We start from the raw sequence: 26,859 nt of genomic DNA, 5'->3' as shown, positions 1-26,859 counted from the left end.
TGACTTTAAACTGCCATTTGTGCTTTTGTATGGCCACATGGTAGTCCTAAATTCGGTCTAGTGTCCCATATGTGTGATCGGTATTGATTTTATTGGCGGCAGGTTAAAGAGACGCGAGTGGAAAAGTAACAGGGAAAAGTGTGCGCTCAGAATCTTGACATATTTTCCTAGTTGTGACAACTGATTTGACAATGACAGGTGATTTGGGTCTACCTCTAATAAGTGAATTAATCGGAGGTAAAACACAGCGATCTGTCATGTTCGTGATACCTTAACAGCTGGCTGGCTTGTCCTTTGGTGACAAGCTAGTTTGTCCTGTGCAAATCTTCTGTCACAAAACGGAAGAGAGGCATTGGGAGAAAACTACGTGGCCGTTCCTGAGTTAGTGAGGAATTTCTTGTCAGACATAGCCAGCTGTGCCAATAATATTATCTTCAGTAGCATTAATCACATGCTCTCCCCCCAGCCCCTTCTCCTCCCCAGCGGCTGAAAGAGGAATCTGTCAAAAGTTGCAGGGAATCGCCAAAAGCATCGCCTACCTGAAAGACTACCGTGCATGCTTAAAAAACTACAAATGATAAACGAGAGCAAGTCGCATACCTGTAGGACTCTACCACCATTAGGGGTGCAAATGAATGAAACAAGTTTGATAGGAAATTTATGAATTGTTAATGAACAACAATAAGAAAATAGAAACTTAGCTGATTCGGGTGCAGTATGTTCTGCATTTTAGTGTCTGTCTCAGAGAGAATCAAATCCAGGCAAACGCAAGATTTTCACATAGGAATACCGTGCAAATATATTGGAGTAATCTTATTTCCATTTTATTTGTTAGACTCCTTTATGTTTTTCATTTATATCTGTGTCTATTCTGGTACCTTTCCTGCAAACGTTTTTTTTTTGTTTACTTTTTTACTGTTTTCATCTCAGACCAATTTGAAGGGCGGTATACAACAAAATAACAAACTCCATCTAACAGTCTGTACCCCTTCCCCACTCTTAATAGTCTGATACTGTCCACGGAATTGCTGTGCTCAACAGGCTCTGCCTCCATGAGAAATATACTGTACGTGGTTGGTTTTATCTAGAAGAGTATGTATTTTCTATGTGAAAAGATTATGTTCTTTTTTGAGAATCTGTATTGTCTTCACATTTCTGTAAGCCTGCAGCCTCAGGAACTCCACAAGAAATGAGACTTGTATCTGAGTGAGTTTTTGTTCTCAGGTGCTTTATTTTTTTAATAAATAAGGATTAACCTATACTGTCAGTCATGGCCAATGCACAATTGCTTTCAAATGCATTTTCTATAGCCATTACACTTTAGCAACTGATTTCAGAAGCTAAGTAAGGTTGTGCATCGTTATAAAAGAGTGGGAGGTATTGAAAGAACAACAGAAACTCCAGGGACAGATGGCAGGGTGTCCACAGATAGAGTACGGGCTCTGCTCAGGTACACCCCATAGCAAGTTTGCCCCCATACTGAAGTCAGAGGTGTTTTCCATGTGACAGCTTCACTGACTGTGGAGTCGAGCCCATTTCTGATACCAGACTGGCCACAGAGAAGATTCTGTAGTCAGATGTCAGGCATTGTGAAATAATTACTTTGAGTCCATAAAATGCTGCTCCTGTTAGAATTCTACTTTATTCAAAGTTCGCTTTGAATGAAGAAAAACTTGAGTGACTGCAATCTTGTGTAGATCACCTCAATCACAAATATTATATGAGAATTAATTAAAACTCATTTTAAATGTGACATAAAACCCACACTACCAAGCACCCACTCCTGCATACCCACATATTCAAACTTATTTCATTTATCTGTGCCTCCCACCCCCCTCTGCATGTGACGATGTCCCTAGTTTCACGTAGCTGTTTGAATTTCCAGCAGTCCCAGTGATGAAACCAGGATTATTCATTGTGCTGGGAAAGTTTAGTTTCCCTTTGAGGGTAATATAGGGGTATTACACTTGAAAGGAGATTGTGCATCTGACATAAATTTAGGCTTCTAGGGAAGTAAAGGCCTAGAGGCAAATGGCTTGATAGTCAGAATATAAAACGATCTGCACAACAGCAGCACCTGGTTGAGGTTATCTTGACAGCTGGCCAGTGAAGGTATCATTGAAATCATTGATCTGTACCTCTTTTAAAGGCTGACAGACTACAGCGTGGCATTTTCTGGTAAAAGCGTGTCTAGCTCTGCATGAAGAAAAGGCCGTTGCTCCAGAAAAATATTTATGTATGCAAATCTGTCTGTCTATTGATCGATCTGTGCGACCCAAAAAGAGCCGAGCAACTCTTATGAAGTATCCCATCGTCTGCATGGTAGAGAGGAAGAGATCAATCCAATGGTATCAATGGCCCGACATTGTGATGGATGACTGATTCTAGAATGCTGAGGTCTAGAATCTTTAGATACACAGCCTGAAGACTCCCAATTAGTTTGAAGGCAATGGTACAATCTCATTGCCTTTTTACTGTATATATTTATTTATTCGTGGTTGCAAGTTCCATGGGAGAAGGAAGGAGATATCTGTTCGGTCCTTAGTTGTTTAATGAGCTGTGTTTTGTATGTTCTTTTAAAAACTGTTAGGGTTTTATAAGAAGGAAACTTTGACGGCTGGCAGGATGTGAAATGCGTGTCTGTTGGCTTTGAGCCAAGGTCACACCAGGTCTTTGAAGGGATGTTCCTTTTAGAGATTTTAGCCCTCCTGGTGTTTTGCTGGTAATCCGTGTTGCTGGCAAGGTAAAATTTTTGCTTAGTGAACAGGAATGAAATGTCAGGATGTCTTCAGGGTGATGGAAGCATCTCTCGGTCTGGAAGAACTTTCTTGTAGATTGAGCCTTTTACAGAAACAAGCGGTGAATTGATTTCAAATTTATGGTGACAAGTTTCTAATCATCGGCGGGGAACTCAGATAGCGGAGTGCCCTATAAAGAAAGACATTCATCCATAACTTCACTTCCAGAGTGAAAGTGATTAAAATGATGCTTTTTTCAATGACATTCCAGGATAAAAACTCGTTTAAAGTTAATTTCTTACCATTTGACTCAACGATAGGACTTCCCACCCCTTCTTCTCCCTTTAACTGCGATGGGGAGGGTGCCATTGAAATGCATCGGCGTCTTGAATTTAATCAACGTATCGAGCGGACGGGCTTATTAATTTGTTTCCCGTCACATGTAATTCTGTGCAAAAGAACTGATGCTTTAACATTATTTTCGTATAAGTTTTTGATCTGTTGGAACTGTGTACTAGCACAGCGTATTAGGGCATGTAAAGATCAGTGTTATTCCCTTTAATAAGTGTCCGTCAGCAGGTTGACGACAGCAGTGTTATGTTATGGTCCCTCCACCCAGTTCACAAGCTATAGAGTTTCTGCCTGCATTTAAAAGCCCACGCCTCTGACCTGCCAGCTGTTTAGAAGGGTTTTGTTGTAGGTACATTTTAGCATCTGACAACTTGAAACTTTTTCACTTTTTCTTTAAACTAGTAATTGATCCAAGCAGAGAGGCCCATTTATCTCTCATATGTCTTGTTGCAGTAAAGCTGTCAGTACAAATCTTATCACATGGAGCTACATTTGTTTTCTGTAGTGATTTATGACGGCTTTGAAAAGGTCTGGTGATCCCATAGGCTACCATAATTCTGCGGCTTCTTCCCGTCAATAGAATGGACACTTCAGACAGCGTTTTCAGAGCCGATTTGATAAATCAGTTCTTCTTGTTTATATTAATTGATCAGAAACAGGTTCCCTGAGGGATTTATCAAATACCATGACAGCGTCTGGAACTGCATCGCTGTCCGGTGAAAGAATTGTATTGGCTGGGCTAGGGTGACGAAGACACAGATATTGTAATGAACGGTTGTGTCGGCAGAAACGAAAATGTCATAAGTGATTCAAAATATTGCATATCATGCATGTAATGTCTGATCAGCTTCTTCTGCTGTGCTTCATTGTTCCTCTTGAGAAAATAGTGTTATCAGAAATCAAAGACTAGGCAATTCTAACTGCCTTACAAACAAAAAAAAACCTGTAATCTCATCATATATACCCTGTGTCATAATTGTTGCTTGCGTTGCAGAAATAAAAATCGTATTGGAAGGTCCGTTTTTTTTTCTGAGAGGATTAGCGTGCCTTTTGTTTTCATTATCCTGATGCTTTGCTCAATAAATTATGAGCTTCACAGAGGCAAATCCATGCTAACAAGAGAAAAAATCCTGGATTTACAAGTGAGAAATGGTACATAATAGATTGATTACATTGCTGTCAACCAGAAAAGAAATAATCCCTTTGCCATGAATCCTTCTCCTCGCAAGGAATGCTAGAGAGCCTTACAGTGAAATTGTTTTTTTCTTCTATATATACAGCATGATTTCAGCACATCCAGTCTAATGAGAGTGTTCTCACTTATACAATAGGTGTTACTAAATACAGAGATTTAGGTAGCAGACTGCTAGAGTGTGCCAGATTACTATAAGGTGCATAAAAGCAAGATGAAGCATTGCTAATTATGTTTGTCTTTTTTATCTGTTTTTTCCACTGCTTGAGAAGAAGTACACACATCTCTTTCTCTGTTTGTGCTTTCGTGTTTTTAAATACAAGCGTTCCCTCTGTCCTTGACTCCCTTGCAAACGCAAACGGACATTTTCAAGTGATCCGTTCCAAATTCTGAACCCCAGTCAAACTGCACATACACAACACAAGGGACTGGAAGAATAATTTGATGTTGCTGAGGGGCTATGAGGTTTCATGTATTTATTACCCAGAACCCTCCATCAGTTATTCAGAAGAAGATAGTACACCATTAGGCATGCTTTAGAATGACAAGCAGTGAATGCCTGCACAGCGCTAAGAGACAAATAAGCTCATGATAAATTCCCTCCGCTGCATTCACTATCCTTTATTACAAATGCACTTAGCCATTTTAAAACCCAGGTAAGCCTTCATAACCCCAGTGGCTCTGCTTTTGTCATTAGCTCTACCTGTGTAAACAGCCTGCTGCCAGAAATATCGACAGGTCAAGCCCAGCAGCAAGCATGGCTGTCCCAGAGGCACACAGCCTGACGTTTCTGACCACATTAAAGAGTTAACTAGTAGCAGAGACTTGCGTTGGGTGGGGAGCTAATGAATGGAATGGAGATTGAAAGAAGATCTCTTTGGACGTGCATCGATCTGCAGCTTCTGGAAAAAAAAAAAGAAAGGCAGAAAAAAAAAAGAAAAAAAGAAGAAGAAAGGCCGGCTTTAGAATTCAGCAGGCAGCTTCCAAGCAGAGTGACCCTGGCACTGTGCCCATTAGCAGACAGCTCTTTCGGTGTTTATCTCCTCCTGACAAATAAAGCTGTACACATTGTTTTCTCCCCTACCTCTGCCCAGTTCTTCTTATTAGGCTCACAAACCCAGGATGGGAGCCGTGTGGCCCCAGTCAGTACTCAGGCGTGTTTGTCGCAGGTGAGCTGGTCAGGGACTGTGTGGCAAGAGAAAATAAGAAACAATATTATAGACTTTCTCTGCCACGTTTGAAGTTCCTTTTTAAAATAAGTTGGAAGGTACCATGCAGTTTTTGTCTCCCATATGGTACTTTTTTAAACATCCCATTATTATTGTTTTAAACAGCTTGCCTTTCTACAAATGTGTTTCACAAATGCAGTGTGGTGGTCTGTAGTTGAATCTGGAAAAGAAAACACCAAAAAAAAACGTGGGTTCACTTTTGTACTTTGCAGTTGAAGGCTGTGCAAGGTTGAGCCCTTGAAATCCAGAATCTGTACCTCTAGGCTTTTACTTTTGTATTTTCCGAGTTGTATTTTTGTTTTGTTTTTTTATTTATAAACCCAGGCAGATGAGAAGACACCAGACTGCGAAGGCAGGCTCTGGAGCTGCAGAATTTCTTATCCCCCACAAACAAAACATCAGAGAACAATCGCGCCTTTACCACAGTCACAGAGAAAACCATGGATGAGATCTGTATCAGAAGTGGCAACTTGAAATGTTGCTTTAGCTTTTCCCCTAAGAAACCACTATAACAACACTAGGCTCTCAAGCCCTTTGAAATGACAGGCGTTTACTGCTACCAAGAACCATCATAAGCCGTGCTTGTGGGCTGTTTGACCGAGCCTTCAGAAGTGGTGATTGTGGGTTGATTCATAGCCCATTTTAAAGACATTGGTTTGGGTTGTACCTGGAGGCATCAGAGGACCTTGTTTGGATAGATGGGCTAAAAAGGTCAGGCTATATACATCAGAGATTTAAACCCATAACCTTATAGACTTTAATCAGCACATCAGTGACATAGGGAGCCACTGCAGAACAACACAGTACAATCATAAAGGTCTTATTTGCTATCCAATGTTGCTCACTTAGCTTTCCCTGCTGTATTTTCATGCAGTTTTTACATACATGACTAAAACATATGGACCTAAAGTATATAGCTGTTTTGCGTTGAGGAGTCTGTAGGAACTCCCTTTATCGTTTGTTTTTCTTTAAAAGCTGTTTCTTTGCAAGATGCTTGTTTTCTTATCCTTTGTTTTTTAGGGAATCCTACAGAATGTCCAGTTGTAACATTATTATGTGAAGCTATATTCCTACTAACAAAAAAATTGTTTCCTTAACAGTATCATATGTTTCTTCAGAATACAGAAAATCATTCCAGTTCTGTTGCATATTCTGATTCACTATTTTTTTTACTGTACACAAAGAGTTGTCAAAGAAAATTGTAAGGAACAAGTAAAGGTTTATTCCATGCTGAAAAGAGAAGAAAAGAAACACAATGTTTCGGCTGTGGGGCCTTCTTCAGGTCAAAAGAAAATTTTATACTATGCCCTGTGTAACAGAATGCTCAAGAGTACCTTGAAGGCAAGTACAGTATACAGTAAAAATGTAATAAACCCAAATCATAAATTCTACTGCCTCCTATTCCTCCATCACTAGCACAGCGGAGCTGTAAGGGGAGAGAGGGAGACTTATTGTTGGTCCAGGATGAATTTGTGAATTTGATGCACTAATTTGATTTTACCTTGCGAAAATCTAATTATTTTGGGATTGTGGTCAGATCAGATCATGTTAAAATACATGATCTGGTTTCATGTTAAAACACCACACACTCTGTGTAACATTAATCAATCAGTCAATGAAAGTTTATTTATCAAATGCACAACAATGCAGCATGCAGCAGTAGTTGCTGGCGATGAATGTCTTTTCTACAAGCTCACCGGGGGGGGATAAAAATCACAAAATTAAGGTACAAAATAGGGGTTAATATCAAGAACGCTTGCAATGGGAGTGTTGTTTAACAGACATTTAGTGGTCACTTTTGGGCCTTTGGGGTTTTTTGTAGACAAGCCATTTCATTGACCTGTCTGGACTTTATAATTTAGACTATTGCCTACATTTTAAATTAGCAGGGGTCGAAGACGCATGTAGCCTGTGGCATTCACTGCATAGTGTTAGTTCAATATTTTGGTCTTCATTACAAGTAGTAATCTTTTCTTGGAGAATTCTTTAGCGCTGGATGATTGGAGAACATAAATCATGGAAGTCCACTCCATCCAAACAAATTTAATGAGGTACTTCTGGGACAGAATATTTAGGGAAAATAATCGGCTCGCTCGAGACTGTAACTGTCATGTAAATAATAGAAATAGTAGCAGTCTTAAGAAGTATAAAGTGATATAAATCTTTGCTAACTAATTTTGTATTCAAGGTTTGTTAATAAGTGTTAAAAATCAGCAGGGTTCCTCTATACCAACTCCTGGAGTGTAACCAAATAGATTAGGATATCACTTATCTCAGTGCTGTTCTGACTAATTACATTTATTGATTAATGGGTTATTGGGTTCACAGGATTGCCTGTTTAAAGGATGTCAACTCAAGATTCCAAGTGAGTGCTGTGGGTTTCTGTTCTCACACAAAGATGAGATTCAGTTCTATACCACGGAGAAAAGCATGATCTTTTACTTTTACTTTTAAAAAGCTGTCTCTCAAATACCACAAACGTTTTTAAAATGAAACTGCGAAGAGATACTGGATTCTGTGATCAAGAGCGCTACATTTGTGAGAGATTTTCCAAGCCACTGGTCCTTCACAGTTAGGGCAGTAATGTAAATAATGAATTCATGGCCCATTTGTGCTCAGTCGTTGACTGAGAGCACATATTATAACACATACCCCAAGCTCAGTGGTGTCCACTCACTGTGTCAATAATCTAGGATACAGTTACAATCCACAGGATTTGTACATAAAACCTAGTAATGTTAGATTGGACTAACATTTCTTTAGAAAGGAAAACTGCAGTGTGGTGTGGATTGGCTAGTATCCAAACAGCAGTTTTAGGAAAGTCATCTTTGTCAGGTGCCTTCTTGCTCTGCTTGCTCTCTGCTCTGTCCATCAGCAGATTTCTGCACTCATACTGTGCTCCCTGGCCTCCTGCCTCACTGTACAATTACACTGCACTCTGGCAACCTTCAGGACAGGTCTATCAAGATGGATGTACTTCCTTCTTTGTCACCTGGTTAAAATGCACACACTGTCTCGCAAGTGCTGTCAAATTTGGATTTTTCCTGCTGCTCTTTTTCATTTATTCCACTTCTTTGTGATTGCTGTGAGATGGACTAGTGAAAGAACAAGAACTGAGCTAAAATCCCTATAGCAATCCCAGGTGAGATTTACATATGTATATGGATGGTTGGGACCTTGTATTGAATGTTTACAGTACATCTCCAAGTTCTTTTGATTTCATAAATATTTATGTTACTCATGTGGTGCTTGGCGTTCTAGACGTTTTTTTATTTCTGAAAACATAGCAAATGGGGGCACTGAGCTGAGCAGGACCTGATAAGTACAATCTCCACCTTTTGCCTTTATGTGATTGTGTGACCCCCATGCCAGATTAATTTTGATATTTGTTAATGAAAGCCATAAAATCTGGAATTTATTTTCCTGACTCTGATGCATTTCCTTTACTCTCCTAGTTTAGCCTTCAGTTTAGTTACTGTTATATTGTTGTGCTTTTGTTATTTTTGCCATTAGCTGAAAAAGAGATCTGCTGAAAATAGTACTGTACCTGGGCATAAAGTAGTAGCGCAGGCTGTTTCCAGATCAAAAGTGAAACGTTTGAAATTGAAATGATTTACGGAGCATCCAAAACCCAGGCATCACTGAATACTTCTCTCTTAATTAGGATGCAGAGATCACTTAAATGTCATTAATTATGGTTTAAAGGCAGGTATGTACAGTGGGAAAATCAGTGCTGAAAACTGGAATTTTAGTTCCTACCCAGTAGATTTCAGTTCTACCCAGTGAAATGAAGGCGGAGGACAGTACAAGGTCTCATTCTTTAAGTTTGTTAAATACTTTATGTATTAAAATTTGTCTTTGTGTCCAAGTATTAAGACAAAGTGTTTTCTTGTCCTATCCAGTGCAAGTTGTACTACATACTGTATCTCCTCCAGTCCTGTGCTGGCTGTCAACTTCACATTCATTTTAGATTGAAATGCCTGTTTGATAATGCACTTTGCTGTAACCCCTGTGTTTCAGACACATATTTAAAATGCATTTGCTTCAGTATCAAAAGAAAGAGAAATGAATATCAAAATAAGGTGTTTTTTTTCCTCTTTACAAGAAGGTAATGTTGTACATATGGCCTGCTGTGACATTTCACTGTAAACTAGGCAGCATTTGCACAGTGACATAAGAAAAGTGAAGGCACTTTTCAAAACTAGAAGGGGTATTTGAAAGCAATTCTTTGCACTGGTAATGGATATGGTAGATGTGTAGATTGTTAGTATTTCATCTGACAGCCATGACTGCAGAACTATTTTCACAGTAATGATATGGCCTAGAACTTGACTTAACATTAATGGTTTAGAGGGGAAGAGTGTGTGTGTGTGTGTTGGAATACCTGTCCGTAATTCTGGTTGGTTACATAATTCAGTGTTCAAAGAGGCAGCTTGCACTGTGGGAACGATGATTATGAAGCAAGATTGATACAGTTCTCAAGGAAATCAGAAGCCTGCTGTAACCATACTGGGGCTGTGTTTTTTCCCTCTAATATTTGCAGTGCTAAGCAGGCAAAATAGCAAGATGCAGTAGCCACACTACACACAGCAACCCAGAGCTAGAAATTCACTGTCGAAAGGATAGCAGCGCTGTATTAATGATTATATAATTTTCTGCCTCTTCACTTCTTACACACTAATTTTATATTTGATATTGAAGGACGTGACAAAATGAGTCATTTCTAGCTATTCCCATTTCATTTCCCTTTGCTGCAGGTAACTGCAGTGACCTTGCAGCTTCTCAGTATCTTCATAAATGTATTTATGAATAATTTATAATCTACTAAAGTTTAAAGTTTCACAAATCTGTTTTTAGTTTACATAAAACAATATGTTATCGGTCTGTAAAATGATGCATGAATTGTAGAATGTGGTGCTTCGTGCCTAATTATCAAGGTTACTTTAAAAAGAGATTCATTGAAATAAAAGGACCGTAGCTCTTGCCAGTAGATTTACATTTTAAATTAAAAGAAAGTTCGTCGTTTTAAACTCCGCTGCATAAATTTGTGTGCATAATGATGGAAAGTTTATTTGGCAGCTACGGTTTTTAAAAAAGGCAAATTGAAAAAGGACATAAGGTTATATGAGGGCTCGTTTGAAAGAAGAAAACAATTTTGAACGAAACCTTGAATGTAGCCATAATTACACCGCATCTGTGCACAAAAACATCCAATTTTAGTGCACGATTCTGGTTTGCAAATATGTCCTGTTTATGGCCCTTAATTGTAGTTGTTTGCGCCTCTGAAAATGTTCTTGCCTGTGTCTTGGCACTCGAGTGCTCCTCCTCAGTCCTGACCACATGAAGAAGGGAACTCCAGTGTGGGTGGCTGTGCCCACTACAGTCCCCTCAGTGTCTCCCACAGTGGGGCCCACTTTTCAAACTCCTCACTCTCCTGATGAGGTTTTTCTGATCGTTACTCTGGGAAGAAAAGAAACATTAAAAAAGGAAGGCATAGTCATGTCCTAATAAGTTTTATCTTCCCTATTGCTAACATCACAGAGGGCTTGTTTAATTTGTGTCTTTAATGTTTTACTCCTCAGCCTCTCACTCGTCTTCCCTAGGAGGCCAGCCCATTCATTATACTGTAGTTCTCTCATTTCGCTTCGCAGGCGCACAGCCTGTAGACCACAGTGGCTCTCCTTCAGTGCCGTCTTCCTGCAAGCTTGCACCACAGCGCATTGTAGACAAAGCCGTGCCAAGTTCAAAAGTGGGAGGTTTTTTTTTATAAGAGGGAGACGAACACCTTTGATTGCTTTAAAAAATCCTGAGGACTGGAAAAAGAAATGATATTTGGACCTTTGCTCTATCTGCAGTGTAAGTGAAATTAGTTGAAAAAGAGCAGATGATGTGGAGATCCGAGTTCATGAGGGCATAGGTGTATAATAATCACATTTTCCATTTCACATTCTGTTTGCACTGAGAGATAACGTAATGAACAGCATGCTATGCACTCAATAGAAGCAGTTAATTCTGACAACTATTCGTACTGTAGACATCGGGTTATTAAAAAAAAAGTTTCTTATTTGTTGGGGTTTTTTATTTATTTTTTTGATTTTATGTTCAATAATTCATTGATTCCCAGCAGCAGGGAAGAGACAGAGATTTATAGTATGTGATTGTGTCATGTCTGGTTTTATCATGTCGATAGGGAGAAAATTGACCACAACTACAAAAGCCCATTTCTAATTCTATTTGATCACCATGGGAACTCATCAAAACAGGGGGCAGCACTGAAGTTTCATTAACAGATCATCTCTGATCTCCTGCTGTGTCCCGTCTTCATTTACTCTCTCACATATCGCCACCGCTTAGACACCAACCACCAGCCGAGGCGCGGGGACAGTAATGGCATATTTACCATTCCCTACCATCCCCCAGATTAATATTAAACTGTTAAGAGAAAATGAGAGTTTATTGATTTGTTTTAAGCCACGCATGTTCTAGCAGTGAGCGTTATTCAGATTCACTGAGTGCCAATAGATAAGTGATTTCAATAAGCAGACAAAGAAGAATGCAGTCTGCAGGCGAGAGCAAGGGGAGAGCAATGGTAAAGGCATGTTTAATCTTTCTTACAGGGCTAATCGTTACTTTTGCAATTTGGGATTGTTTGTAGGCGAATCCTTTCAGGGGATGGCTGAAAGAATGAGGGATCACAACGGTAATGCTAGGGAGCAATCCGAAATGACCAGGGTTTTGCGCACAACCATCCGTGCCCAGCAGCGCACACTCCTCCGTGCCCTCCTCCACTCGATGGAAAATCAGCCGTATGTGACCAAGGGGAACAGGGGTTATTGCTTTTACAGATTTCTGCCCTGGCCTGATTTCCATTTTTAAGATAACTCTCGATCTGCAGGAAAGCCTTACGTAAAGAGCCGGTAATAAGTGTAATAGCCAAAATGGCCCAGTGGCTGGTTTCCTGTGGGGTTTGTGAGTCAGTCATTTGATCTTCCCTCATTCCTGCTGGGAAGGAATGTGGGATTTGCGACCAGTACCATGATACAATTCCAATTCCTAAACCATTTTTAGAACCTTTTATCAGTAAAACCTCCATTCTAATAACGGGTCCCTGTCTCCATCATTCAGGTGGCACTCGTAGCTAGAAAGATGTGTAAAAACTGTTTATTTAGCAAGAATATTGTGTTGGAGGTCAACAGAGCTTTTAGACAAGAGTTCTTTCTGTACTTGATTTAGATGCAGTATGATGATATTTATGGGTTTTAATGCAAACTATTTCATTATACAAACATGAGGCGAATAAGGAAAGTAAAATGGTACACTTGCTGGTCAAACTATTAGGACCTCCTATTGAAATAATGGACTGAATTTGCTGCGCGTGAGTAAAAAAATAGTGATGTGAAATAATTCATGTAGCACCTAAACACAAGGCAGGAGTGATACCAGCAGCAACTGCCCAAGCCTGCGGTCACCCAGGTGTCACTGCATTTTTCAAAAAGGGCTGGAGGGGGACCTTATATTTGTGAATTGCATTTCAAAAAGGGGCTTATATTTGTGAATTGCATCTCTTCCCGAAAAAAAGGGATAAAAAGGTAAAAAAAAAAAAGATACGTAGAGAAGGAAATGGCTGAAGCATTTTTGATTGATAAAATATTTGGACTTGAAGTTGCTCAGATGTGTCAAGTGGTATCTTTGTTCAGTGGGTTAAGCAGCGAACGCTCAAAGTTTGCCATTTTCCTGCTCCTTTGTGAGTTGGCTTTTGGTCTTTACTGTCACCGGTTCTGAAGGTTGAAGAGAAAAGCGGTGTCAGAAAGCTGATTGGTAGCACAGAATTTTCTGAGACAATCTGAATCTCATATTCAGCTACTTTGCCACAGTGGATTAAGATGATCTAAGAGGGCTTTGAGAGCTCGATAAAATCAGGCAAGAGAGAGAAAAAGAGCACAGGGAGAATTTTTACCCTTTTTGTCCTTCGAAGTTAATTGTTAAAGTTTTTCCTCTCCGTTCTCAGTATGTTTCTTGTAAAGTGGTTCCATTTTGTTTAAGAATTTATGGATTTTTTCCCCTCATATAGAAATGCAAATTGCCGAGAAACGGTTGAAGTTTCAGCCGCTTGTCTCATGTCTCATCATCTCTCTTGCATGTGATTGCTTCTGTCAAGGGTGATTTTTAACAAAGCTTTATTACGTTTTCACTTCGATACAGAAATGGCAAATATGAAAATTAAGATAAAATAGTTCTGAAGTGGTTTGTTGATTGATTTTCTTTTTCATTTTTATTCTTTTTGTAATGCCAAGCCCCTGTTTAAATTTAAAACTCTAGGTTACTGGAAGTGCAAACATTATCCTGTTGCTCAGGAGAAATGTTCATATTGTGATATTATTTTTTTTCCAATTCACATACTGCAGGCACTTTCATGCATAAAGGACATCCATAATATCAATCGTACACTCAAGGCAAAACCAAGGATATTATGAAGCGATTTTTACGAATCATTTTGGAGATATAATGTAAGATTAACATTGTTTGGTATGTCCTGCTATTTAATCTTGTATTATAAATCAATAATTATATATCAAACAATAATTTACAAAGCAGTAAAATAAAGCATTCCTGTTTCATTGTGAGCTGACTTTCATTGCTATTTAATACTTTTCAAGTGATTTGCTGTTAGTAATTTAAAACACACAGTGAAGTATACAGTACATAAGAATTGGGATCCTTGCAGTGGGATGAAAGTGTTAAATAATTGTATGTACTTATTAGAATTACTAAAATTCAGTTATTTTGTCCTTAAAGGTAATGTTTCTGTTTGAAATCCAGATTAATACCCTGTATAACACTAGCACAATGTGGTATTGAAATGACTGACTGGTCCTCAACTAAATCTTGTCCTGCTGTCACTGCCAAGTGAAAGGTTACAGTAATCTGAGCTCTGTAACACTTGAGTGGACTTGAGAAGCTTCTTGCAGTTAATAGTTCAGTTGTGATGTATAGGGCTGTGCCAGAGCATGGAACGGAGAAGGGGTTTTACCAACAGCCATAAAAAGGAAAGAAGAAAGAAAACAGCTTACTGTATATTGAAAGAATCTACTTGAATTGTGAAATTAGAGCCCCGTATACGCTGACAAATATGATAGCAAGTCCCCATGGTTTGTCGTCAATGTCATCTGTCAGTGGCCCAGCTACATCACGTAGGCAGGAGCATAATACACGATGGAAACTTTCCAAATCCTTTTAGTTTTTGTGGGCTGAATGCATTTGGTTATTAGACAAATGGAGTAAGCTTTGCAGACTTCATTTTCATTCTTGGCAGCACGCTTTTATCATAAGGCAGATAGTCATTAATTTACAGAATCAACGCTGGGAACAGCTTTTGTGATCTCATATTAAATTTTCCCCTGAATCCGCCCCTTGGCAAAAATTACTCACATCGTTAAAAAATATTTAATTAGGCTGTAGTTTATACCCAGCTCACAGGGGAAATGTTGGAATTAATATGATTTGCATGAATTCTGTTTCTCCTTTTTGCGAGTGAGATTAGTTCTGAATTCCGTTCAGGGGGTCAGTGACCCAGCCAAGGACTTGTATTGGTGAAGGTCAGGCAGGTAGCAAGAATGTCCCCTGGGTGGCTTCACTGAAAAGACAGCAGAAATTGCTTTTAATTACAGGCTACCTTAAAGCCAGTGGCTGTTGTTGTTGGAGTTTTTTCTTTTTTTCCGCTGTGCCATTTGTTTTTGAAGCAACAGATAACCAAGAGAGCAAGCTGTGCGGGAAAGGTTATAGGCTGGAGCCTTGTGATTAGATGTTGAAAATAAAGCTCAAGACCGATACCGGTCAATCTGCGCTATATGATGCAAAGGGTTTCCATAAGTGTTTAGATTTGCCTGAATTGCCAAGGTTTATTTAGAAAGTGCCGCTCTTTAAGATTACAGGTCATGCATACCAATGTAATTTACATGGCATTACTGGGTCATTACCAGTGCTTTCTTGTTCCCACTCTTCCTTGACAGGCACTGGTGGAGTAAGTCTGTAATTACATGGCAAGGGTCTGTACTGGTTAATTACATCAGGTAACTAAAAGGAGTTTACAAGGCCATTTTTATGTAGAAACTTCACTTAATGACCAATTCATTACCATGGAATTTTTGAAGGTAGCTTGTGCCCTATAATATGAACGACAATTTACAGGAGGGGAAAATAACAGTTAAAAAAAGTCTTTAGTTTTTATAGAAATACTTTATGCCAAGTGTTATCAATTGAGCACTGTGTAATAAGAATCATTAATGTAAGAGTAATTATATGCTATCAAACTTATGATTTTCCATTTAGCTAATGTTAAATGCAATAATTAATTAATGCTGAACCCTAGAGCCAACATCAATTTATTTGATTAGTGCATTATAAAGAGGCTCCAATATTTTAACGTTATAACATGTGGAATGAATTTAATGCTGATTTTATTTGCACAGATCAGTTCAATGAGAATTTGGACAAACGCTGTCATTAAGGAACATGATTGCTCATTGTTTTTTTTTCCCTTTGTTCTTTCGGATATGTAGATGATGTATAATTTTGTTGGAAATAAAGGTGTATAATTTTTAGCATGCTTTATCGAACTATGAATTTTTTGTTCAAATGTAGTTTTGTCATCTGCTGCTGTAAGTACTTAAATATATAGCTGCTTATAGAAAAACATTATGGAAATGTATATTGTAGAAATTTTTCACTTGTTATGTTACCTTTTTTCTTATACTTTCTTGTTGTTCTCCAGTTTTTAGAGTGACCACTGCTTGTGTACAATTCATTGTTGGTTCACCAAAACAGATATAGTAGTTCTAGTTAGGAATCATTAAGCGTAATAATTGTAAAGAATAAAATCTGAAAAGGAAGTAAAAAGTCCCTTGGGAAGCAACCAACTGTCATCGTTTTTAAAATGGCAGACTTTTAAATAAATTCTAGGCTGTTTCTTTAAAATCTCTTTGAAAGACATGTGTGACTACTGTGAGATCCCAGATTAATACAAATTTGAGTCTATTTTCAGTCCATTTGTTTGTTTCCAGTCAATAGATGTGTTGCAGAATACAAGGCTGCCGATATAATATACGTTGAGCATAATATACGATGCGCCTTTGATTACAGAGGGGAGTGACAGTTAACACCCCACCCCAACATTCAAACTCAGGTTTTTGTGTGGAGTCATAATGGTTAAAAATGACATTTTGTTTGGTCGAGATGCTAAACACAGATAGTGAAATCACAAAGCTTCAGTCAGTCTGATCCATTAGGAAAAAAAAAGGAAAAGACAGTCGGCAAACTGTCCATCATGTGATGAAATTTGACAGTAGGGATTATGGCTTTGATGGACCAGAACAGCTAATAGAACGAGCTGACATTTTTGAAACCCTGCTAATTAAGGGTTCCTTCCTTAATATTAAAATAAAGTCTCTGTCTGGCTTTTATGGTTGGAGAATCAGGTGTTTTCATTAATATATGCCAGTCAGTCTTAATAAGCATGGAGGGCAGAGGAAGTTATTATTGAGTGACCTTCTACAAAATAAGCATGTTGCTGAGGGCTCTAACCCTGCCCTGCTCAGGCTGATGAATCTCATTTACAATGCAAAATCCTCTGTAGAAATCCAAGTGTCCTTTATGCAATCACAGAGAATAATCCTTGTGTCTCTTGTAATGTCCAAAATTGCCACTTACCACAACCACTGCTATACAATGAATATTACAATCCATATTATTTTTCCGGCACATTGTCTATATTTCGGCATTTCAGAGATTAGAGGGGAAAAGAAAACGTATTGTCAAGACACTTGTGTTGAAAAGTCAGCTCATTTTAATACTGTTAAAACAGTCATCTACCGTGTTCATGAATTATAATGTACACAATAGGATTGCCGGTGCAGGCTGTGAAAAGGAGATAGCTTTACTATTTCATCTCCATTTTGAAATAGATTTTAAACCACTTTGTGTAATGTATTCACAGAAATGGCAAATTCACACTGAGGTTCTCTTTTCATTATTTGAGCTTAATCCAATTATAAATTTGAATCACCGTTTTTTCCTTCCCAGTAATCCGCCGTTCGATGCTGCTCTTGAGGTTAAAGACACTGATGTAACATGATCTCATTTTTGGAAAAAAGAAAGAGCTTCTCTCTTACCTTTGTATTTGTGTGGATTCAGCTGTCCCTAATCTGCCTGTTAAGAAAGCCCCATTCTCACACTGGAATCTATGCTCCCACCTCCATCCTGCCCTGCTCAAGAGACCTCTCCATTCTCCATTCTATCTTGAGAAGTCTTGAGAAGAAAAAGAGTGAGCCTTTAGAAATTAGAGTGCCATTTTTTCCTGCATAAAACTGGAAAGGAAAAGGAAAGATACCATTTTAGGAGTTCTCAAAACATGAATGGCGAGCTTTTGAAAATTATCCTGGTACTTATTATACAGCGCTATGTAGTGTTTCTTTTTGAAGTTTGTTGACAGATCATAGTTTGATTAATACATTAGTACTTAACACCACAAAAATAATGGAATAACACTGAGAGTGTCAAATAATGTTCTTTATTCTTTTTGTGCAGTAAAGGCGGAGGAATTTGCCAATAAAATTCAGCGTCATTTAAACAGAGCAGTAACGTCTTGCCAAATTATTTGACAAGTGGCACTAGTTAGGAAGGCAGCTGAGTCTTACTGGGCCATTAAATTGTAAGCTGTTAAATTACTGGAATACTTAACTTCCCATGGACAGATTCTCCTTTGCAATAAGTGATTTTTTTTTCTCTTTGCAGATGTCGAAGTAAGATTAGTCTTAGCACATCTCCTTTTATCACAAATAAGCGGCTTGTCATAAGCTTTATAATACATCTGTTATAAAAAAATAATAACATTAACTACTTTAATGATTTAGTGACTTCTTAAACTGCTCTGGGGCGCAAGAAAGAGCTCAAGTTTCTGATGTTTTCCCCATTGAAGTTGAAGCTTTCATCACACGAGTTAAATGTCAGAATAATCATTGTGTCTCCTCCTTACATAAATTGTGAAAATGGCTGGTGTTTGGATAAATATCTGCGAGAGATATTTAACTGTTTCATTCAATCAAAAATTAAGATGTTCCCGTTTTTCTTTTCTGCTAGCAATCCCAAAGAAAAGTCTCTTGCCATCAGTTTAACAGAGTTTTTTTGTTGCTTACGTTCTCCTTTTAATGCATAAAAGTGCCATTTATCTTAACTTAACATAATGACCTTCATTTGTCTTTCAAAGCCTTAAACTGAATAACTGACTTGCTCCTCAGAGATATAACACTATATATATACTGTAAATATCTACACTACATTTACTGTTCTATATAAATCACAAAATGGTCATTGCAATACTTAGAAAAATAATTTGATATATATTTTATATCCAAAGTTGTATTACTGTTTGATCCTGGAATAAAAATAGCTCCTCAAATAGCTCCATTTTTCAGAAAAGCCTTTGCAAGATATGCAATATACTATAAAGCAGGTACAGTGAATTGTCTATATTATTAGCTTTGTCTAATTTCTTAATTATTGTTTCAGCTCGGAGTAGTAATTTATGAGGGACTCAATTGCTTAGGGGGATTTCACATTAAAAGGATTATTTCCTTGTAATCCCTCTGTCCCCAAAGACTGAACCTGAGCATCGACAATTGCAGGCCAAAACATTACAATACAATGAAAATCTTGCTGTAAGCAGCAGTTAGTTTACATTCAAGAGCAGATAATTGTTGATTGCTGGATTCTGCTCTGCTTTTTCCACTCATCCTCCATTAGCAGCATCAGATTCCCTCTTATGTACAGTAAGTACCTGATGGATAGACAGTCATCCCGCATGACCACAAGCTTGTGTCGGTTATCCCAAGCCCAGATCTTGGCCTGACAAACAATGAAGACGTCACCCTGATTAACGCTATTTGTAAATGTGCGACGTGGAGTCCTGTCTCTTCTCCTGTTCAGAGATCTTTTGGATTGTGTAGTGACAAAGTTGGACAAATCTGTGTCCTGTCGGATATAAGACGGCGAGGTCTTGTCCAAAGGAGAGCAGAAGGATCCGCTCGGCCACAAATTGATCGGTATTGTCCGATGGGGCCTCTGGAAGAGGGAAGCAGGGGGCCGAGAAAGCAAGGGGAGGAAGTGAGCGAAGGTCATTCGATCCCTGCGCTCCCTCCTGTAATTAGGAAGCGGACCTGAATGCTAATGCCGAGCTTTGACTGTGTGTCCTGTAGGTGGAGTTGACAGGCAGCAGCGTGTTCGACTACGTCCACCCAGGAGACCACGTGGAGATGGCAGAGCAGCTGGGCATGAAGCTTCCCCCAGGACGCGGCCTGCTCTCGCAGGGCACGGCGGAGGACGGCGCCAGCTCAGCATCTTCGTCTTCGCAGTCCGAGACCCCGGAGCCAGGTGGGAATTGCGATCACAATGAGGAGTTTGGCGGGCAGGATGTTTACCAAATGATTGAGCTCTGGTGGCTGGTGTGGGGAGAATATAATCATGCCAGGCTGAGAGTTAGAGATTCACAGTTGCCGGTCACAGTTGTTTGTGCGTGCTTTGTCTATCCTTTCTCTCTCAAGATGCTTCGTTTCCCTGAGCGGGAACCAGACCACACTGTTTCATCCCTTGACTTAAGAGCCTTGTCTGAAATGCAGTGTTTACAACATTCTCCTGCTGGTATTTAGGTACTTTTTTTTTTTACTTTAAATTTCTTAAAATCGGGAAAAAAAAACACATTAACTTATCATGACATTTCCGTTTTTCTTCTCCTGATGGATTTTGGTTGTATTTGTGGCATAGCACAATATTGGGTCTGGCCATATAAATGTGTGATGTTGCCCTTAACCATTGCCAATCACAAGCAAGTTCTTTCTTCCCAAGGTGTGAGATCTACAATAGTTATTCCTGTTCAGTACATTCCCAAAGAGAAAGTATGAAACCAGACAGCCAAATTAATATCCCAATTCTGCGATTGCATGCTGTTGTTTTCCATTTTGAATTCTGGTGAGACTACATACTAGATTACTGATAAGATTTTACTGAACTTTAAAAAGCTCTGTGCTGCCTTGTGAAGTGAGGTTTCTTTTGGAAAATGAGAGAAATTTTTCAAGAGCTTGTGGTTCCTGCTCTGTTTTTCCAGTGTTAGAATGACATATGTTGCATGGGTTGTGAACATGCTCTGTTTTTATTTGCTGGATCCATTACTATCGTTTGCTCAAACAGACCAAGTTGTGGGCCCCGTTTTATATATATATAATATAGGGACCAGTATATTTCAGTAAGACAAAGTTATTTTAATTTTGTATGCAGAAACTGTTAATAAAGTTTTGTTTTTCTCTGAGTGGTGGTCTCAATTCAGATTTGCTCCTCTCTGGTGAGTTGGTACTTCTGCTTGAATTAGCTGATCAATAACATCCGAACTGTACAGTGTATTGCCTCTGTTATAAATGCATTCAGTTTTTGATTTATCAACCAGTTTATAGTTCATCATGGGCATTTTATATGTTAGGTTATATGCTCTGTACCCCTAATCAGTATTGTTTATTTTTGCGTTTTATGTTTGCAATGTCATAAATATTTAGTATTGCACCTAAATGTTCAGATCAGCTTAAACAGATCTTCTAGATTGTATGGTTCCGATTCTCTTTCAGGATGCAACACAAGTTAAATGTGTTGATAGTGAAGTTGATGAGTTAGCTGTGAAGATAGAATGACAGGCCAAAAGGATTTTCTCTCTCAGTGAAGAACTTGCAAGTGAAGCTACTAATTATCTTAGGAAAATCATGGTTTGTGAACATTTTTTAAAACCTCCAGGTACATGTACTGTATTGGTTAAAAACGGCTTTGAACCACTTTCTAAATGAGGAGGGGGCATCTTCTTCATTTGGGAAAACTGGCTGCGTTTCAGTTTTTGTCGCCTGCAGCCAGTGGTCTTTGGTGTGTGGGTTTCTGACCGTCTGGGGGGAAGGGCGTGATGGGACGGGGTTGAACTGCCTTCTCAGTAATGTCAAAAACGGGGCCGAAACGGGGTGAAAAATAAAAGCCCAGTACTGTAACATAGGCTTACCATCCTCTGAATTTAATTAGAGAAATTATAGAGAGAAGATGAAAAGAGGTGACATTCCTCATTGGAATTCCTTTCAGGGCTGTTATAGACTTTGCCTTCAGAATGTTCCCATTTTCATTGTGTTGTACTGATGATAATTTAAGTATTAGGGGAAAATCCATTTATAAATTAAACAAAATGACTTGATATCCATCAGTCCCTTAGTTCATCAAGCTGTTCAAACATGAGGAAGATTGGCTGCTCGGCCTGGGTCTTCGGAGAGCTCTGGTAATTAGATCTGCGAAGGATTTATTCTTTGCTGATTGGGGCTTTAAATTAATTGAAGTTCCACATTTGTGGTTTTGTCCTTTTTGTGCTTTTTTAGAGGAGATATTTCATACTCGTGTGTGGTAGAGTGACGGCCCAGGCAGGAGTGGTTTCCAATGTTAATTTCCTCATGAGAAGTTGAAGAATTTAATGAGCGGGACTGACATTGAGATTTATTTGTGTACACAGGGACTCATTATTGTTCCGCTGTAGTATCAGGGAAAGGGCACTGAGCAGTTTTAGGGCGAGAAGTCTTTTTTTTTAATGAAAGCCTCAAAGAACATACAGTAGGTCTAAGAGAATGCAGAGCAGTTAGAGGGATAAATAAGTTTTCATAGTGCTTTGCTGCACACTTTGCTTTTTTTTTAAATTGTAGTTAAACTTCAGCTGAATCACAGTTAGCAGGTCATCACCCAGTCTGGGCTGAGCACTTTATTTGCAATATGTTACATCTAATATACTGTATATAAGCACCTGTCTTTGGCAAGACCTTGATATGATCATATAAATATTTACCATTATACATTTTTTTTCTTCACAATATAAAGGGAATACATGTAAAAACTCTTTATATTTTACATAATTTTTGAATGTGTGTATTTTAGAGCTTTCCTTACAAAAACAAATATTTATGCTGCATTTCTGAACATTAAACAAAAAGGCTGATGGCTTCCTATTCCACCTAATGATAATTTATAAATCAGATTCAGGACTCTGTGAGCTCAAACATATAATTACCTACATTATAAGACATTTTTATTTAAAATCATCTGTCGGTTTATTGTGTATACAATGTAGTAGTTTTCTCCAGTTAATTTACTAATAGAATTCCTAACTTTAAGCTGACTTTAAGTTAAATCTGTTGATTTTTTAACTTGTTGCAGTGTGTTTGAGCATTAAAGTTAAGCTTATTGTGTTATATATAACATAATATATATTTTGTTTTCTGTATTTTCATTTTTTTGTGAAAGTTATGTCTATATTCACTCATTTTTATTGAGCATGCCTGGAATCCAAACGCAGCTGTGCCACATGTGTGTGAAGAAGACTGAAATTGCAAAAGGTGATCCAATTCTCTTTTCGTTGGCCACAAATAAGCAAGCAGTCCAAGCATGTAGCAGCTAAAGATCGGCTAGGAGACACGGCTACACTGTGCTGAGGGCCCATCTTCGGTAAGAGAATGGTCTGGAGGGGCTCAGTGTTTCAACTCTTTATTTGTGAAGCTTCCGAAAATGAGAGTGGGGTCACCTTTTGTGTTTTTTTTTACACTAAGGGCAATTATGCCATTATCGGCTTTTTCTGCTCTAATTTATCTTTCCATGCACAGCCACTCTCCCTCAATCCCCCTTCTTTTTTCTCTTTCCTCTCTCCGCTCTCTAACACACACTCGCAGAATCCTGGTAAGATTCAGACAGGGAGGGGCGTAGTCCACTGGCTGTGAGCCTCAGGGCCTGTTACCTACAAGACCAGTTCAGAGCATTATTAAAGTGTGAGCATCACATCCCTGTTGAAATGGAGCAATTCTTTAAGTGGGCCTAATTTTCCACAATAAGACCCTGAGGAGTAGTTAGGTTTTCACCCCTGGCTATTACTAATTCTATACATAATTGTGCCAAAAGCCAAGATAATCAGACTAGAGGTGTTGCTGAAGGGTTTTTAATCAATCTGGGAAGTCAGAAGTGTGGCTCTTCTGTACTGTACCTACTGTTTATACATATATTTAAAACCTTCTGTTACCTGGTGCAGACAGAGACCACTGAGGGCTGAGCACACCAACACTCCTCCCATGACTACCACAGGAGCTACTGGTTACAGTGATAGCAGAATTAAAATATGAGTAAAATCTGATAATCTGCTGCTTAACTGTTTCACTTTAAAACAGTTTATCAGTTTAATCTTTATTTTTAATTTACTGTGCACATTTTTCAGTAGCAGAGAAATCTGTTTAAACGATATTGTAAATGACTGAAATTTAATTTTGAATTATCCAGAGGTAAAGGGAGGCTAAATAAGGATGATTTTTTAAATTATTTTACACATCTTTTATTGTATTTTAAAAAGACAGATTCATTTGTTGAATGTTTTGTAGTTTTGTATCAATTGATTCAAGTTCATTTACTTGTATTTCATCTTAACTTTTATATCAGTCCCATGGTTATAACAGTTCTAAATCAACATGAATAGGATTTAACAGCGAGATTTCAACATGTCAAATCTTTACAGCAGGTGTAATTAGGCATCATAATTCTTTACATTAATACTGCAGTTTCAACAGCTATTCAAATTGAATTTAAACTTTGAATGTAGCTCTCATGAAATTAGTACATAAAACAGAACAGCTTTGTTAATGTGCATGATTTGCTAAATAAAAATGTACAGTATAATTTGATTTCTGTCATAGCATTTTAGGTAAGGTGCAATGTTATTAATATAATTTTTTAAATGTCTTTGTTGTTTTTTAATGGTAGGGGTTATTTTAATTTTTACAAAAGCAATCCCAAACAAGCAGTGAAAAACAAAGTGCTTGAAGTTCCAGCCACAAGTATTACTAATTTAGATTCGTGTAAAACTGTGTTGTTGCTCTGATGTGATCTGCGGTTCTGTCCCTCAAGGTTTAAGCATTGTTATTTTCCATAAATTCCCACAATATCTTCGGTGTACTTGCTGTTGTTATTATTATTGTGCCATAAATGTTAATGAAGAAGTAAGTTTATCTTTTTTGGCATTAAAAGAACTATGGAACAAATTTTAGTACCTCCAGCTATTAGCAACTGCTGTCGGTTGCCTCGGGTTCTATAGCCCAGTGCATCCCAGTAGGTGAGACCTTTGATTTTTCCTGTTGCTTCTCTAGCTTTTAACAGACTTCAGCGGCTTGTGGCATTTGATATGCAAATCCCGATCTTTTCCACTCGCCCCAAACTTTAGTTCCTGATCAGCTGCAAAGAGTAGACTGCTCTTTGCCTGGGCTGGTAGGGACAGGGTGCCATGTTTAGCTAAATATCTTCACTCACGCAGACGCTAGCTACCAGGGAGAAATTTTGGAGGGCGCAAATATACTGTCAGCTCCTACATTCTTAAGCTCCTTATAATTCTGAAAGCCCCAAGGAATTTAGACTTGATGAATAACATCTATTTTAGTTGCCTCAAAAAATAAGTTAAATGCTGAAGACTCCCTGAGATTAAGATTTGTTAACGTTAGAAGAGAGTCATAAAGTTTGTCCAACGAGATATTTGAATACATCTCAGATGTCTGTTTAGAGATTCCACTGATTCCCTAGAAGCTTTGCATTGGAAAAAAAATCAAACTTCCTTTGGGTTGGAGGTCAACTGCTCGAGTGACAATAGCCTAAATGTACGCATCTAACTGAACTGGGCTTAAAGTTTGAAAGAAGACTGAAATGCATGAAGGAATGGTGGGGTGTACCTGTTGATGGAGCTGCCATATGTCCGCCAAAAGGAAAGGACATCCAGCCTGGGCATGAGCCCGTTGAAGATGACCCAAGCTGCAGACACCCCATTACTGTCATCACATATGACATGATCAACTAAATTCAGACCCTAACCATGGTAGAATGATCCCATCAAGACACTCAAAGATAAGATAAGAGATGTTCCCGTGAACGACTTTCGGCATTTATCCATGAATATGAGCATAAACATTGGTGTTCAAGACATGAGACGTGAACTGAAGAAATCAATTCTTAATATCCTTTCATCGTGATCCAGCCTGCAGTCATGGCCGTTTGGGTGTGAGACATGGATTCATACTGATACCCTGGAACTGCACAAGAGCTGTTAATGAGTAGGCCAACATCTTCTGGAACTGGTAATCAGCTATTTCAGGGATTTCTAATCAGGTCCATGGGACCCACACACCTGCTGGTTTTCATTCCAGATCATCTTAATTACCTCTTTGAAGCCTTAAGTAACAAGTTGCTTGATTAGAATGTTTGTTTGTTTTTCTACTCAGAAGTTTGGGATTTTATTTTACTTCTGAAACGCAACTGTCAAAAGGAGACCCACTGTTCAATTTAATCCAGTTATTATGTCAAGGGTTCAATCATGTCAATGAGAGCCCTCCATTAGAGGGCATAATTGTCAGTTTGATCAAAAGGACCAGCAATGGAGCACAAGAGCAAGGGCGACCTTGGCAAAGGTGTTACTTCACTGCAGTGCTTTGTCTAGCGGGTTAACCTCTGACCCCGCAGTTCAAGCCTGGCCTCAGCTGTTTACTGTTTCGGATTTCAAAGGCACGTCTTCGTGGCCCTGATGTTTGCAGATGCTGAATGCAAGTGAAAGTATCCACTGAGCTGAAAAGCTTGATATTGCTTGAAGTTACACAAAGTAGAAGTTGTCCAAGTATTCTGAGGTTAATGGAAACTGTACTGAAAAGAGCTTTTTTAAAGATTGTGCTGTTAATTTACAAAGCTTAACAGAGATATTATATTTTTTCTGTTTACCTTGTGATCATGGTACTCAAACCATGATCAATGAAATATTTCAATTTAAGAACTATGCTTTAGAATTTTGTGCCCTTTACCATACAAATCAATCTGTTATTACTTTAAACGAGAGGCATCATCAGTGTAAATTTTGAACAGTACCTTGAAAATGCAAAACATCAAATTATTGTTTACTGTTTGCTTTATCAATAAAAATCTGATTTGATTTAATGTGTAAGTATTATTAGATAGATCCAATGCCTCCCATCAGATATGTCTGAAAAATCAGTGTGGGTGACATATGTCCATCAAGATATTAAAAAAAACAGGCAGAATCCATCATTATTTAAGCTTCATTCACCTGTTCAGTCAAATGTGATAAGATCTGTTCTCTGTATCTCTGAACAGAGTTTGGAGGAATTTCACATTAAACAGCTGGAGAATTTTGGTGGGCTGTGCTCATGGGTTATTTAAATATTACATCCTCCCCATTCCTCCTCATTTGCATGCTATTAAGGCA

At 38.5% G+C, this 26,859-nt stretch overlaps 1 protein-coding gene across 1 annotated transcript in view; it reads left to right on the top strand.

Moving 5' to 3' along the window:
* Positions 1-26,859, top strand: part of npas3 (neuronal PAS domain protein 3) — a 182,723-nt gene that overhangs the window by 108,562 nt on the left and 47,302 nt on the right. The window contains exon 5 of the mRNA XM_088925112.1: positions 19,760-19,934. Coding sequence (XP_088781238.1) covers positions 19,760-19,934 — 175 coding nt within the window. The remainder of the gene's footprint in view (positions 1-19,759; positions 19,935-26,859) is intronic.

This window comes from Atractosteus spatula, chromosome 9 (assembly GCF_055471065.1).
Source record: "Atractosteus spatula isolate fAtrSpa1 chromosome 9, fAtrSpa1.hap1, whole genome shotgun sequence".
Classification (NCBI taxonomy): Eukaryota; Metazoa; Chordata; class Actinopteri; order Semionotiformes; family Lepisosteidae; genus Atractosteus; species Atractosteus spatula.
This window is presented reverse-complemented; position numbering and strand designations above follow the sequence as displayed.